This window comes from Mustela erminea, chromosome 1 (assembly GCF_009829155.1).
Source record: "Mustela erminea isolate mMusErm1 chromosome 1, mMusErm1.Pri, whole genome shotgun sequence".
Taxonomy (NCBI): domain Eukaryota; kingdom Metazoa; phylum Chordata; class Mammalia; order Carnivora; family Mustelidae; genus Mustela; species Mustela erminea.
In genome coordinates this window covers 104,334,217-104,348,915 of record NC_045614.1, presented here as the reverse complement: position 1 = coordinate 104,348,915, position 14,699 = coordinate 104,334,217, and the positions used below count along the sequence as shown (strand labels likewise).

Sequence of the window (14,699 nt, the reverse complement as noted above, 5' to 3'; positions counted from 1 at the left end):
AAGCCTGGAGCCCAGATGCCCTGCTTGAGTCTGGGGACAGCACACTGCACAAGTTCCACTGTCCTCATGAGTGGGGCACAGCAGCTGTGCCCCCGAGGGCCCTGTCCTTGAGTCTTTGGACAGAGAGCTGTGACACAAGGACTGTGGCTGGCCCTCTCCCTCGTGTCGCAGTGGAGCTCTTCTCCCTGAGTCAGGGCACCAGCCGCTTTGGAGCCAGGGGAAAAGACACGGAAGTCCGAAACCAGGGCTTGGGGCCTGCGTCCAGGTTACCTTTGGGCATAATCTGGTGCATGGCGACCGAGAGGAAGAAGATGGAGTCACTGTAGTAGGTCCCCGAGCCAGCACTGAAGTGCTTCTGCATGGCCTCCACCACTGGGAAGAGCTTGTCCGTCAGCACACCCACGTCGTGGAAGACAACCTGCAGCAGGACACGAGGAAACCGCAGGAGTGAGCAGATCCATGTGAGACCCCCAGCACACACCCCTCCAGGGCCACGGGTAGCACGGCCCAGGCCGGAGCTATGGAAACGAGGAACCACAGGGAGTCGGCTAAGGGTTGCCTGTAAGGACAAAGCCCCAGGGGTGAGAGCTGTGTCCCCATGCATGTCGGGGGTGCGCACAGTGGAAGAGGCATGGGAGCCCTCCCCAGTCTGCTTTCTGCTTCTGAACTCCAAGCCAGGCCACATGGAAACCAAAGCCACATGCCAATGTCTGGCACTGAGATTCAGGCCGGGCGGCTGGTGCTGGCCAGGCATTGCCCACCACTCCCAGCGGCCACTCCATGTGTCCAATGCCCCACCTTCCCGTCCACCACTGTGGACAGGGAGAGGACCCCTGGAAGATGGCCGTGGAACACAGAGTGTCACAGCAGACTCATGCATTAATTCCGCCAGCATGTCCTGAGGGCCCCAGACACTCTGGAGGTGCTGTGAGGGCTAGATGACTAACCAGGCACTGGTTAGTCTGCAAAGCAAAGCACTTTGGATCTAGAAAGGTCGGCAGCTACTGAACAGAGCACTACATGGTATGAAATGCTTTCCCACACATGCATGCCCATGACAACCCGGGACTTCAGTGAGCCAGCCGTCCCTAGCAGAGCTCTATTATGATTATCAGTTATTACAATTACAAGTGAGAAAGCAGATGCTCAAAGAGGTTATGCTTTTCCAAGGTCACAAAGCTACTGAGCGGCAGGGCCAGAACTTGAATCCTGGTCTCTAGATTCCAAGTCTGCGCTCTTTCAGGTATAAACGCATCCTCTTTCTTAACAGCAACCCCAAGCAGCATAAGCGGCAAACAGAATAGGTAAGAGGACTAACAGGACTCTATATATAGAGTTGGTTTTCCTGGTCTGACGTTATTCCCAGTTTTGAATTCATCCCCTGTGCAGCTACCAAATTTCCATGCACTGTGCTCCTAGGTCTTGCAAGTTTTCTCTGTTGCTCCGTGCACCCCACCCCCAACACCTAAAACACTCCACTGCACACCAGAGGCACTCAATATATACAGCCCAGGCCTGAAGGCTAGATGCTCATCCTCCTCCAAGCTCAGCCCTCACAAGAGATCTGCTGATGACCCCCCCGACCTCCCTTCTTCCCCGCAGCTCACAGGACAGGACTAGCCTGCGAGGAGGCTGTGTGCTACTCAGCCCTCACCATGCGGACTCCAGGACAGCAAGAGTGAAGGGAGAGGCCCTGCGGCTCCCCTGACTGGCTTGCTCTCCTGGTCACAGGGGCTCTGCCAGCTGGAGGAAAGCCCAGTATGGGCAGGGCCCCGAGGTCCTCAAGCAGGTAGGAGCCAGCCTCCCATCTACCTCTGTCCTCTCCTTGTCTGTTTCAGCACATCTCCTGCTCAGACTGCGCCCCCAGAGCCTTCAGCCATCAGGTCCCCAGAAGAAACACCTCTCCCGGCCCCGCAGTGGGGGCCCTCTGCCCCGTCCACTTCTCCCGACTTTAGGTTCTGCTTTTGGCAGCAACCTATATTTGTCTTCCCTCACGTAAGTGTTTGCTTTTTCTCTTTCCATCTGCTTAGATTTCAGAAACACCACTACACTTGGAGAAACTTTTCTATTGTGTTAGGGTCCTCGTTCTTATACCTCTGTCTTTTTCAAATGCATTCACATTTCTCTAATGAGCTACTTTCCTTTATCCTTTTCCTGATTCCTTTCTTTGATGTTTTCTTTTTCATGACTTCTCAACCAGTTCTGGTATTCCTCAATACAGATGCCAAATTTTGCCTTTTACCTCCTACACCCCCCATGCTCCCCTCACCTCACCCGGGTGACTTCCTGGCTGCCTGAGCACCCCAAGCCCTAGGCTTCCCACCTCCTCCCCGTCCCCTCCAAACCAGCCTCTGCGGTGCCTCTCGAGTAACTGTCCAAATACCCAGCTTCCCTTCTCCCTCTCCTTGGCTTCAAAACCTCCAATGGCTCACTGCCATCAGTCACAGTCCAAACTCCCCAGCAAGGCTTCGGGCATCCGGCACCCTCCCTCCTCTGGCGATTGAGCAGAACTGAACCAGGCCATCATCCCCACCCTGTCCTAGATCCTTGTATGTTTGGACCTGCTCTTTGCACCATGGGGAACCCCTCCCAGCCCCCACATGTCTGGTAAACTCCTATCCAGTCTCCCAGCCTGGCTCGGATGGCCTTAGACTCAGCCTCCCGCAATTCATCACACCCTCCTTGGCACCCTCCAGTACACAGAGGGAGGCTCCGCTTCCCCGTCCAGCTCCTCCACAAGCCTGTTTCTGGATCTGCTAGATGGGGCCTTCACCAAGGCCCGATGCTATGGCGGCTCTGTGCCCCATGCCCAGCCCCTGGCCATGGGACAGGCCTCCACAGGTCTGTGGAACTAAATGAACTTACTAAATTAGTAATGAAGTTACTAAACCAACCTGAGCCTCAAATACAGAAATGGTAACATTCGCCTCCAATGGTGGCTTTTAGCACCACCAGGGACCAGGAGAGAAAGCGCCCAGTTCAGGGGCTGTGATGCTGCGCTTATTCTTGAGTATTAGCATTCTGTCCCCTGCCCCCATCCTCAGTCCCCCAATGGCTTCTCCTCGCAGATCAGTCTTCACTCATAAGCCAGCGTCTCCCTCTGAGCCTCATTACACCTCCAAGCCATGGCTGCAAGCAGGAATTAGAAAAGAAGCTGGAAGCTGACAAGAGGGCTCTCTCAGAAATGGAAGCTGCTATATTCATTAAAAAGGAAGACAGAGAATGGATACGTACACACGTACACACACACACACACACACACACACACACACACACACACACGGACTGTTCAGAACAGAGCCTGCCGGAGCTGAGCTAAGGAAGACGGCTTCCAGCGGCCAGCTCTGTCCCCTGCCTGGGCCCCCAGCTCACCCCGCAGCTTCACAGGAGACAATGACATCCTATCAGCATTAATAGACTTAGGAGGACAAACTGTACTCAGCACACTGTTCCAAATGCTGCCCACTGAAGCACCCGCTCCCATGAATATTTCATTTAATAAATCTACTTAAAGATAAATTAATATGTTCCATGGACCGATAGCAAGAAACAAACCACAGACACTGCAAGTATGAATCAAAACACCCAGGCCTCCCAATGTCTAAAACCAGTTTGCAAACCGTGACCTTCCAAGGGCAGGGTCAGAGTCGGGCACACTAGGAAGCCCCCAACCTGGGGTCTGGTCCCCAGGAGGGGGCAGTGAGGCAAGAGAGAAATGGAAGGTAAAAAGGGTGGGGGGAAGGCAGAGAAGAAGTCACCCCTCCCACCACTCTCCCCCACTTTCAAATCCCACCCTCAGGGGCTTCAGGAAGAATAACCACATAACCTGGAAAACCAGGAGGGATATAAAGTAACTCTCCTGTGGAAGGCAACTGGCTAATGAGAAGATCTAAGACAATGGCGGGGTTTGCACCAACTTGACTATACAATTTGGGGGCACTTAGATTAAAAAATCAAATCACCATCTGTAACTTTCATAAATGTATTTATATATAAATACTTAATATTAAAATCCTATTCAAGGACTATTTTTCCCATCCAGCTTACAAAATGGTATCTTTTGGAACGTTGCGCATGCATGCGCCCCATTAGTGCCTTTATCAACCCGAGCTGAGACATCTAGAGCCGGTTTCTGGAACATATCATCCTCGTCCTCCATTTCAGATGCTCGATACAGCTCCTTGTGAATTTATGTCAGACGGTGTCATTGGAAATGGTATCCCAACCATCGAGGAGAATCCACGTTTGTATCATCAAGCCGTTGTTTCTCATCAGCCTCTAATTACATATTTGTGGCCACTTACTATCTTCCTTTCATTAGTGATCTTTAAAGCCTCACTTATATCAATATTCTACACTTGTAATTATGAAATCAAAACTCCAGGAATGATGACTAAATCTGGGTTAAATTTCTTCACCTCCTTTTATTTTTAATTAATTCTGTCAAGTGACTTCTAGAAGCACTTCAGTAATGACTGAGGTTGTTCCAGGCGAAGGTGTTCTCAAGCCGTACCTTTCAGTTCAAATAAAACGTGTAATTGAGAGAGCAGTATGTACAAGAGACTCTGGAAAGCCCCACCTCTTTTGAAAAGGACAAAATGGGGATGCGGGGAGAGGGGAAGCTTTCCCCACATCCACCAGGCAGCACATTCTAGACACTTCCAATATGAGGAGACCACACCAATCAGAACGGCAGAGTCTGGGGCCGGGCAGGGGTAGACGTCTTTGCCACCTGGCCCTGGGCTCACCGGCACAGACAGGCCTGAAGAGCCAGGCCCCAGCTCCCCTCAGCATTCACTGAGGACATAAAGCAATGCCAAACCTTAACTCAACTTGGTGGAGAAAACTCCTTGATCACTTGGCACGCCCTGTGGGGAAGCAGGTCACATGGTGACTTGGCAGCCAAGAAAGAGGTGACAGGGGCTGGTGTCCACCTGCCCCAAGGGACTGCCTGGAGCACTGGGTGGGAAGATTCTCAGCCGCATCCAGACTCAAGCCGCCACCAGCACCAGTGTTCACCAGGCTGCAGGTGCCCTGTTTCCATCCCTCCCTAATGTGACTTTCATCAGTTCTACAAGATGTCCTAGGTGTAATTTAATCTTGCCAAGCAAAAGCACAAACAGCTGAAGAGGAAAAAGGAGGCTTGTCCATCTGATTTCCAAAGAATTTCCCAACATCCATGCTCATGACCCACTTTACTAACAGCCCAAGAGCTAAAGCCATTCTTTACTACACTATACTACAAGGAATCCAGCTGCTACAAAACATCTTGTCTGGTTCCCTCCCCACCCTCCTCTCCACCTCACACTTACTGCACTATCAGAAGTTTCCAGAAAACCAGATCTGCAGTTAATGTTCTGGGACTCCTATAAGATGCCCAACATTTCAGCAGATTCCATTTCTCCCACACCTCGATGTGCCCAGGGTAGGGAGGACATGTCAAATAGGCCCAGCAGCTCTGGAAAAGGCCCCCCGCACAGAAGGTGACTGAGGGCCGAACCACGTGGACCACTAAGCTGCAGCCACACTGTCAGGAAGGGGGTTGGGCTCCAACTCCAGAGCGCAAAGGCTGTCGCTGGGGAGTCCTACAAAAATGCAGACTCCTAGGTCCTTGCTCTAGACATCATGAGTCAGTTTGCAGGTGGGTTCAGAAATCTTCTTTCAGAAACCACCCCCAAGTGATTCTACTGGTCTTCAGACATACGAAGAAGTGTCCCGCTGGACTCAGGGCCAGTCAGATGGCCTCAGGGTCCTGGCTGGGCTCAGCTCTGGACATCACTGCAGGAAGGCTGTGGGCAAACTTGCACAGCACAGCCAAAGGAGAAGACCACAGTGGCAAAAGGTCCAGAACCCCTTCACCTGAGGAGCAGCTGGAGGGTCTGTGGGGATGTGCCCCAGTGGGGGTGGAGGGGAGAGGAGCATACAATCTCGCACGTGACCCAGATCATTCTCTCCCGCTCCACCCTCTCTCCCCACTCATGTTCTCCCCACATTTTATTTTCTTGCCTATAATGGAGAGAGAATAAATGGCAAAGGTATACCCTAACTCCTTTCAAACCTTGATTCTCTGTTGACTAGCAGCCCCCGACAGAGGAATCAAACACAGGCCCCAAGTTAGAACAGGCCACCACGACGGGAGGAGAGCAGAACCCAGGCTGAGGAACTGGACACAGAGGCCTGTGTGCCCGGTGTGGCGGCACCAACATTTCTCACCCCTCGCCCCGTGTTGTCCTCCCCACCTCCAGCAGGTGGAAAGATGAAGACCTGACTAGCATGGCAACGTGGAGAGGCTGTGCACATGACAAAAGTAACAAAAAGGCTGGTGTGTCTTGTAGGTGCTCTGCTCTGTAGGCCCTCAAACCCCCAGGACCTCCCAGGGAATTTCCAGGATGACCCCAAGGAACTATACAGCAAACCACTGGGACAGAGCCATGTCCTTGGAAGGCAAAGAAGGGTCTGAGAAAAGAGGAACACATGGAGAGGAGTGGAGAGAGATGGAGGGAGTGGCCCAGATGCTCCTCCAAGGCTGACTGGAAATGAACCATAAGGGGACTCCAAAGGAAAAATGGAAGGGGAGAAAAAAAGGTCAGTGCTTTCTTCTGGACTCTGGACGTGTTCATGACCAGCTAATGGTGACATCAGGCTTCCTGGCCTTCCACATATGCTTGCCACAGCTGAGGGGCTCCAAAAGCAGAAAGCCATAATTTCTACAGCACGGTGCAGCCAACTTCATGGCCCCATGGCCCATTTCCCATGCCATTCACCCCTGTTCTCCGGGTCCCAGCTCCCTCTCCTCAACCCTGAGTGCTCGTTCTGAATGCTCAGCCACTCCCCACCTTCTCCCCACCTTGTCAGGCACTCACTGAAGAACACACTGAGTGAGCTCTTTGAGACAACCCTTACACAGCAGTCACAATCATTCCTTAACTCGCCTCTTTTACAAATGATGAGGTTGGGCTTTTTACATGTAATGTTAAATTTCTTGACAGGACAAGCCCATTGTCTACAACATAATGTTTTCCACCTCAGAAGATAAAGAGAAGGCATGAGACAATAGGAAAGTGGCGGAAGGATGGGAGAAAGGCCCAAGAGAGAACAGCAGCAGCAGGACTGTCCTGGAAACCTCAGGAGCAGCGGTCTGGTCTCTCTCCTCTCCCAGAAGTCTGCTGACTGTAGATCAGTCAGGTCCTTCCTGACCAGGTTCCCTGATATGTTATAATCTCCCACGACCTATGACCTCCCAAAGAACACTGCAGTTTTACCAGGAGTGACACCCAGAGGGATGCACTTAACCGGTTCTGGCTTCAACGTGGCAGACAGGAAGTGCCCCCCCATGGGAGGGGCCTGCCCCAAGCTCCCTACCCCCTCTGCTCCCTACTCCCTCTCCTCACAGAGAGGCCCGCTCCCCTGCGGGCTCGCTGGGACTGGGGCTGGGACTGGGACATGGCTGGAGCCCAAGCAGGGACCCATGGGACCCTCTGAGCTCAGACCAGTCAGACTCCAGGACACAGGACAGCCTTCACCATTTCCCGGCTCTCCTAGGTTCCATGAAACCCCTTGTCCAGTGCTCCTCAAGATGTCGCACACACCCATAGCGGGGTGGAGGGGGATGGGTAGGGGAGGTAAAGAGATCAGGGTACAAAAGAAAATTCTAAGAGGCACACAGACCAACCACTCTAATACTTACGAACTGATTCTGATATGCAAAATATGAGAAAATTAGCAAAAATACTTCAGCACTATGATTTTGCAGACCATACCTAAGGAGAGGCTAAGGAAATGATTTAAAGAAGAGGAAGAGTCAGTAAAAATACCTATTAAGTAGGTAATGCTGCAGGCAGTTATGGGATTTGGGCAAAAACCGTGAAGGAAACAGTCAAATGACCTCACTTGGGAGACACTGTTCGTGTTCATCACCTCTTCTGGGGTGGGGAGAGGGTGAGATGATGTGTTTAAAATGCCAATCACAGGGCTGCCTGGATGGCTAAGTCATTAAGCATCTGCCTTTGGCTCAGGTCATGATCTCGGGATCATGGGATTGAGCCCCGTGTCAGGCTCCCTGCTTCTCCCTCTCCCACTCCTTTGACTTGTGTTCCCTCTCACTGTCTCTTTGTCAAATAAATAAATAAAATCTTTAAAAAAAAAAAAAAAAAAAAGCCAAGCACAGCCCCAACAACCAGGAGGTGTCTGCAACATGAGGGCTGCCCCCCCCCGTCAAGGTCACCCCGGCAGACATCAGGGCCCCATCTCCAGCAGGCCCTCCCATAACCTCAAGCCACAAGTCCCCCTGGCATGTCAGGACACCACACAGCCCAAACCCCCAAGCCAGCCACCAGCACCTGGGCATCATGGCACCATAGGGAAAGCCATGTGGACAAACATGAGCTCATCCAACCCTCATCATGATTCTGCCCTTCATAAAGGGGATGTGACCTGTCCAAGGTGACCTGCTGGATGGCCAAGGCCCAGATCTGAGCCCAGGCCTTTTTGATTCTAGAATGCAAGCAACCTACCAGTCACTGGGGACTATCGCACTCCACCTTTCTTCTTCTGTTATTCCCTCACTGAGGGCAGAGTCCCTACTACCTGGCGGGAGGTAGGGGGTGACATGTTTCCAGCCCTCCAGAGGCCACAAATCTGGGTATGAATGAAGTCTAGTGTAGAAAGCCCTCATTGGGCTCCTGACCCAATAAGTGCACTTCTCCTGGACGGTCCCAAAGCTTTCCTCCTCACCCCAGTTTCCTCTCTCCTGGGCCAGGATGCTGGCCTCTGAACGGGCCTCACCTTCATTCTGTCCTCCACACAGCAGCCAGAGTGGCCCTTCTCCCCTCAAAACACAGTTGCAGCCCCTCCCATCACCAGTGGGCACTGGACCGTGCCTGGGTCTGCGGTCCTTCCAGAGGGCCTCCCCAGCCATTCCCCCACCACCACCTGCAAGGTCTTGCTGCTCCCTGCACACGCCAGGCGACCTCCCACCCTGGTCTGCACGGCCAACTCCACTCCTTGGGCCTCTGCTCAAAATCCATATCCTTAGTGACAGTGTCCCCATCTCTCAACTAGCTATCACGACTTTCCCATACTCCTGAGGCCTCTTACCCTGCTAACGTACTGGTAACTTACTCACCTCCTAGGACACTGTACTACTTCCTCATTTGCTTATCATGGGACAACAAAGAGATGAAATGAAACCTAGCCTTTTTGAGCCCCTACATCATGGTGCCCCAGGCAACAAAGCAAACAAATGTTATTAGCTCATTTAATCCTCTTCCTGCCACAACATAAGCTCCAAAAAGGCAGGATACTTGATCTGTTCTGCCTCTTTTGTTCATCCATACACCCAGCACATATCAATGTCCTGGGGCAGTGCTGGCACCTGATAGACAAACCAGTAAGTGTAGCTCAGTCTACATTGACCTTAAACATGCTCACCACAAAGAAAGCAGTGATCCTTTGTTCTGGCTTTCTTACGTGTCCCACAGGACCAGCCGCAGTCTTTTGCTTCCCTTCTGTCGGCAATACTCAACTTTGCCCCTAAGCCCCTGGGATCCGAGGATCTTCCCTCAAACTATATGAGAACACAGACCACTTCACTGAGGAGGAGGATTCATACCACAGGGAAGAGAACGGTCACCAGGGAGCACCCTGATAGGCAGCCCACCGGCCCCCACTCAGACCCAACAGCGGCTCAAGGCTCAGGCCTAGCGGCCCATGGCTAATAACATGGGGTTTGCTAATTATAAAAGTACAAGTGGACAGACGATACATGTGGAGCCAAGAACTCACACGGTCCATGAGCCAACCCTGCCCTTTCAGACAGGGAACCTGAGGCCTAGTGAGGGGAAAAGGCTCTCCCCAGGTTACAGGGCAAGTCGCCACCCCAAAGCCAGGCCATGTGCCCTCTCAGACAGCTCTGCGGCAGTGGAGGCAGAACTCAGGGAAAGACCAGTCCACCTCTAGCTGGAGGCACCCTCCTCTCTGCTCTCAGCTACTGAGGTTCTCAAACGCCGGGGAGACTGATCCAAGTCTCCACACGGCCAGAAAGCTTGGGAGGCACAAAGGAACACTCAGGTCTGTCCTGGAAGTTTCCCTCCTATCCTATTCTCCAGGTGGCCCTCAGGTTTCTATCTCCTGACACCAAGGAAGGAGGACCCACCTCAAGAAAAGGGAGCCTGCACACCAAGTGTTTGGGAGGAGAGGGAGCGGGCGGCAGGAGCACCGCACAGACAAGACTTCCGGCACCTCAGGGAGACACACAGACTCCGGGGCCAGTAAATGCCTGTCTGGGTGTGCGCTCAGGAGGAACTCAGCACACATGTGCGTGCAGACACACACCTGACGCTCATGGCAGCGATGTTTGGGAGACAAAAAGGGTTCCACACAGCCAGCTCTAGTGGAAAAATGGATGAACAGGTCTGCCCGTCATGAAATCCTGCACAGCAGCAAAGTGAGCAAACAAGACCCCCATGTATCAACTTGGATATACCTCAAAACCATAGATTGAGTGAAAAGAAGTATCAAAATTTTATATATATATATATATATATATATATATATATATATAATTTATTTTATATTTTAATGACTGTTTAAAGGACCCCCCTGGTGGCTCAGTCTGTTAAGTGTCTGACTCTTGGTTTCAGCTCAGGTCATGCATGATCCTAAGGCCCTGGGATTGAGCCCCATGGTGGGCTCCCTGCTCAGTGGGGAATCTGCTTTTCCCTCTCCCTCTGTCCCTACCCCATGCTCGTGTTCTCTCTCTCTTTCAAATAAATAAATAAACGCCTTAAAAATAAAGAAATAAAATACTAAAAAAAAAAAAAATAGAATACTAAGAGGAGACAAAGCTGGGTTGTGCAATGCAAATTAGCTGAAAAACTCTGTATAATAGAAAGCCAAGAGAGTGGACACCCAAGGAGTGCTACTGCTGGGTCCTGATTTTCAGATCTAATTTATGGGCATCAGCCCACTTGCAACTGTGACATGTTCCTTGTGAAGACTTAAGGAAGAGTTCAGGGAAAGATGAAAAAGAAGGAAAACAGACACACACACAGATACACACACAGATGTTCTCTGTGGCTTATTTAGAGTGTGAAAAAATCAGAAACTCCCAGGACAGCTTACAAAGAAATCAGATAATAATCGACAACACAACCGTACAAGCCATAAGCACAAATCGAGGCAGAAAGATGGGAAAACGTCCTCACACTGCATCCCCATGGGTGGGTCTCACAGAAGACACATGGCCAAATGCCCTGGCTGCACCCCATGTATGTCCGCAGTGGGCAAGGCTCCAAGGAACACGCTACTTAGCCTTGCACGCCCGGTTTTCCGCTCTCCCAGAAGCAGGGTGGACAGGCTCTCCAGCGCTCCACTCCCTGCTCCCAAGGGAGGCTCTCCTGGGGCAGTGAGAATCCCCTCCCATACTTCCATGCTAGAACCAACCCCTCAGAGATTTCTGTAAGTCCATTCCAGATGCTGCACATGTCACAGGAAAGGGCTCAGGGGTCAGTGGCTCCAGAAACCAAGAGGTTAAGCAGTGGGGACTTATGTCATTCCCCAGGGCCAGCTACCCGAGACAGGGCTTCTGCACGTCTGCTTTAAGGAACGAGGAATGTTCTCACGTCGCCTTCGCTCTCCCAGGCCAGCAGCCCCCAGAGCAAGCCAGATTCATACATCACAAGTTGTGCCCGTTTCTGATCAAAGCAAAAGCCACTCCGTGAGTCTGAGGAACAGACAAGCGAATGGAATCAACCTCCATAAACATCTGAATGTCCTCAGCAAATACACTCACTAACCTCAATTAACTCTTCAGCTATTTGCTCTGCACTGAGGAAGGGAGTCTCCGGCTAAGTTAAGTTTTAAACTGGGACACTTAGAAATGATGATGTCAGCCAAGTCCCAGTGGCGCCTGCCATCAGCTCACATCGTGCAGATTCCGTGGGAGACTGCACGGTGACCAGGGGACCCTGAGGACCCTGAGGCTGGGCACTCTGTGGCTCTGTTCCCAGAGGGCAGTCACCGGCCCTGGCCATCAGCATCCCCTCTGCAGGCACAGCCAGACCCCGAGTGGGCCATCAGGGACCTGAGATGCCGGCTATGACAAAGACGTCCGCAGTGGCTGACTGAGGCAAGCCAGTTCGCCAGGGCCCTGACACCCTCCCCAGGGACCCAGGACCAAAGGTTACTCTGAGCTTATCTGGGTTAAACTCCACTCCTCTGACCACAGGTTACATTTACCTTAAAGCAGGCAGTCAGCAGCCAAAAGAACGACCAGAGGGCACAGATCTGCTTTTCGAATGCGGTTATTTCCAAGTCATTCCCTCCTCTCCAGGACTCACTCTCTTGAGCTGGAATTTTGTTCCTTTTCCACTAGGAGGAAACTGAGGACGACAGGGCCTAACCCCAACGGGCTCAGTCACCACCTCGCTCTCACCTGGCATATACACAGGATCTAATAAACTACGGAGGCCAGGGGATCTCTGAGCCAAACTCGCCCTTTTATAAGAAGCCTGAGCATCCATACAGACAACCCGAGCATGGCTGCCTGTAGCAGGATCTGGCCTGTGACACCGGAGGAGCAGGTGCAGACCAGCAGGGCAGGCCGCTGAGACGGCACGGGGGAACCGGGAAGGGTCTGGCTGCTAGATCTGGACAGTATTTATGGGGAACAGGGCAGCCATGGCCAAGGTCCAGAGCAGACATCTAGCATGTGCTGGGCACAAACAGGACTTTTAGAAACATTAATCCGTTTAATTTCATCCCCATGACAAGGTTTCGAGGGGGGTAATACTCCTCTGTCTCTTCAGCAGATTGGGAAGGAGTTCAGAGAAGGCCAACAACTACCCACTGACTCCAGGCAGGATTAGGCAGAGCTGCAGCCTGACCCAGACCCATCAGAAGTCAGCACCATATTCCCTCAGGAGACACATGCCAGCCCCACACTAGGCTGCAGGGCGGGGGGCAGTCAGACACAGACTGTACCCTTGAGGGCCCCCCCACATCTGGCAGCTTCGCCAGCTCTGCACACAGAGCTGGGGATCGCAGAGGCATCAGAAAACCCATAAGGGCAACAGGTCTTCAGAGAGAGCGGCCCCTTAAAAGTAAGCTGGACCGCAAAGCAGCAGAAAATGCAGTATCCTGAGGACCTACTGTGTGTGTATGCTTTGGGAGGGGTAGCTCAGCTCACATGACAGAGAGCCCACTCTCCGACACCCAAAGATCCTCTTGATCAACACTGCCAGAGGGCAGCCGATGGGGCGCAGACCCAGGCAGGAGACCTCCTGCCCCCGCCCTGGGCCCTGGGCCCTGGGGCCTGCACCCGGATGAGGCCAGCTCCCCTCAATGGCGGGGAGGTGGGGGGGCTCCACTGTGGCTCCCTTCCGCGGGGCATGAAGCACAGCCATTCAGGGTAAACAAAACACAGGCAAGTGCAAAGCAGTCCCACGTCCGGGAGGAGTAGAACAAAAACCGAATTCAAACAAGCACACAGAAACCAGCACAATCCAGAACCCACTGCAGAAACCCCGGCAAAGGGAAAGCAGGCAGGGAGATGGCAGAGAGGCGGGAGACCTGGCTCCCAGACCCTTCATCTGCCAGCCTAGCAGAGGGGCCTTGAGCAAGTCGCTTGGCCTCTCTGGACTGCCATCTCCTCACAGGTAAGAGGAAGGGTCAGGACTACACAACCTTTCCATTTCTCTTCGAGGCTGACCTCCTCTGTCTCGCCACCAAACCCAGGAGGCGGGGTTCCAAACAGCAGGGTCCTGAGACACCCACACACTAATAGAGGCTCTCAGCTGGTTCTATGGGGCACAACCTGGAGGAGGAGTGGGATCTGCCCCACACAGGCTTTGAGGTTCCCTCACTCTTCACAGGCCACCTATCCGGCCCTTGAGCTGCTGACAAGGAGAAGAGGATATGCGTGTGAAGCCCCAGTGAGCAGCAGGCCCAGGGGTACCATGCCCTCTATGGTCCCAGCGCTCACAGAGCACTCCCCGCGTGGAGAGGCTAGAATGAGCCAGATCTCACAGGCATGAAGGCAGAGTGCTTAGGAGTTGGAAGACTGCTCAGCCACTTTTAGAGCAAGCTACTAAATGGAGTCTGGGCTCAGGGGCCTCATCCATGAAGCCTCTTCCCAGGGGAGAATACATGCGCCCTCACAGGGCTGGTGGCTCTGAGGATTCAGAGAGTGAGGGTAGAATGTAGCATGGTGCCTGTCACTTACATGGTAGCAATAGCTACTATCACCAACAGCAAGGTCAATATAAGCGTCTGAGAGGGCTTGCATGACTCCACACTCCAAGCCCAGGGCAGAGGCACAAGGAAGTCTTCTTTAAATCAAGAGACCTCCATCGGTGGCCAAGGACTCACTGTGTTGGTCAGCCACATCCCACATGTGTCAGAGCATACTGACAGGATGACGGGAGAGGAACATGGATGCCTGGAGGCCTGCTCACTTCCCAAAGGCCCCAGGAGAAGCATCCCAAGGGGGCAAATACACTGTACGGCCCACTTATGCTGGCTTGAGCTGGCAAACACCTTCTCCAGCTCAACAAACTGGTGCAGTCTTATTCTACCCAGGGCCCTGGGCTATACTATATCCTGGAAACACAGAATGGAAGACGACACAGCCTGGCCTTCCAGGAGCTGGCAGAGGGCCCAATTTCAGTACTGCCAGAGCTCAGAGGAGAAGGGCAAACCCA

The 14,699-nt window shown here is 52.7% G+C and overlaps 1 protein-coding gene across 3 annotated transcripts in view; it reads right to left on the bottom strand.

Moving 5' to 3' along the window:
• The window catches only part of XXYLT1 (xyloside xylosyltransferase 1), a 157,711-nt gene that overhangs the window by 129,211 nt on the left and 13,801 nt on the right, over nucleotides 1-14,699 (bottom strand). Inside the window, exons 1-2 of one of the 3 annotated variants that reach the window (XM_032337370.1) lie at nucleotides 1,655-1,707; nucleotides 271-418 (exon numbers count right to left, since the gene is read on the bottom strand). In XM_032337370.1, coding sequence (XP_032193261.1) covers nucleotides 271-418; nucleotides 1,655-1,657 — 151 coding nt within the window. In that variant the 5' untranslated portion in view covers nucleotides 1,658-1,707. Of the gene's footprint in view, nucleotides 1-270; nucleotides 419-1,345; nucleotides 1,619-1,654; nucleotides 1,708-14,699 lie in introns of those variants that run through there. The other 2 variants (XM_032337362.1, XM_032337352.1) reach the window with 2 other exon arrangements.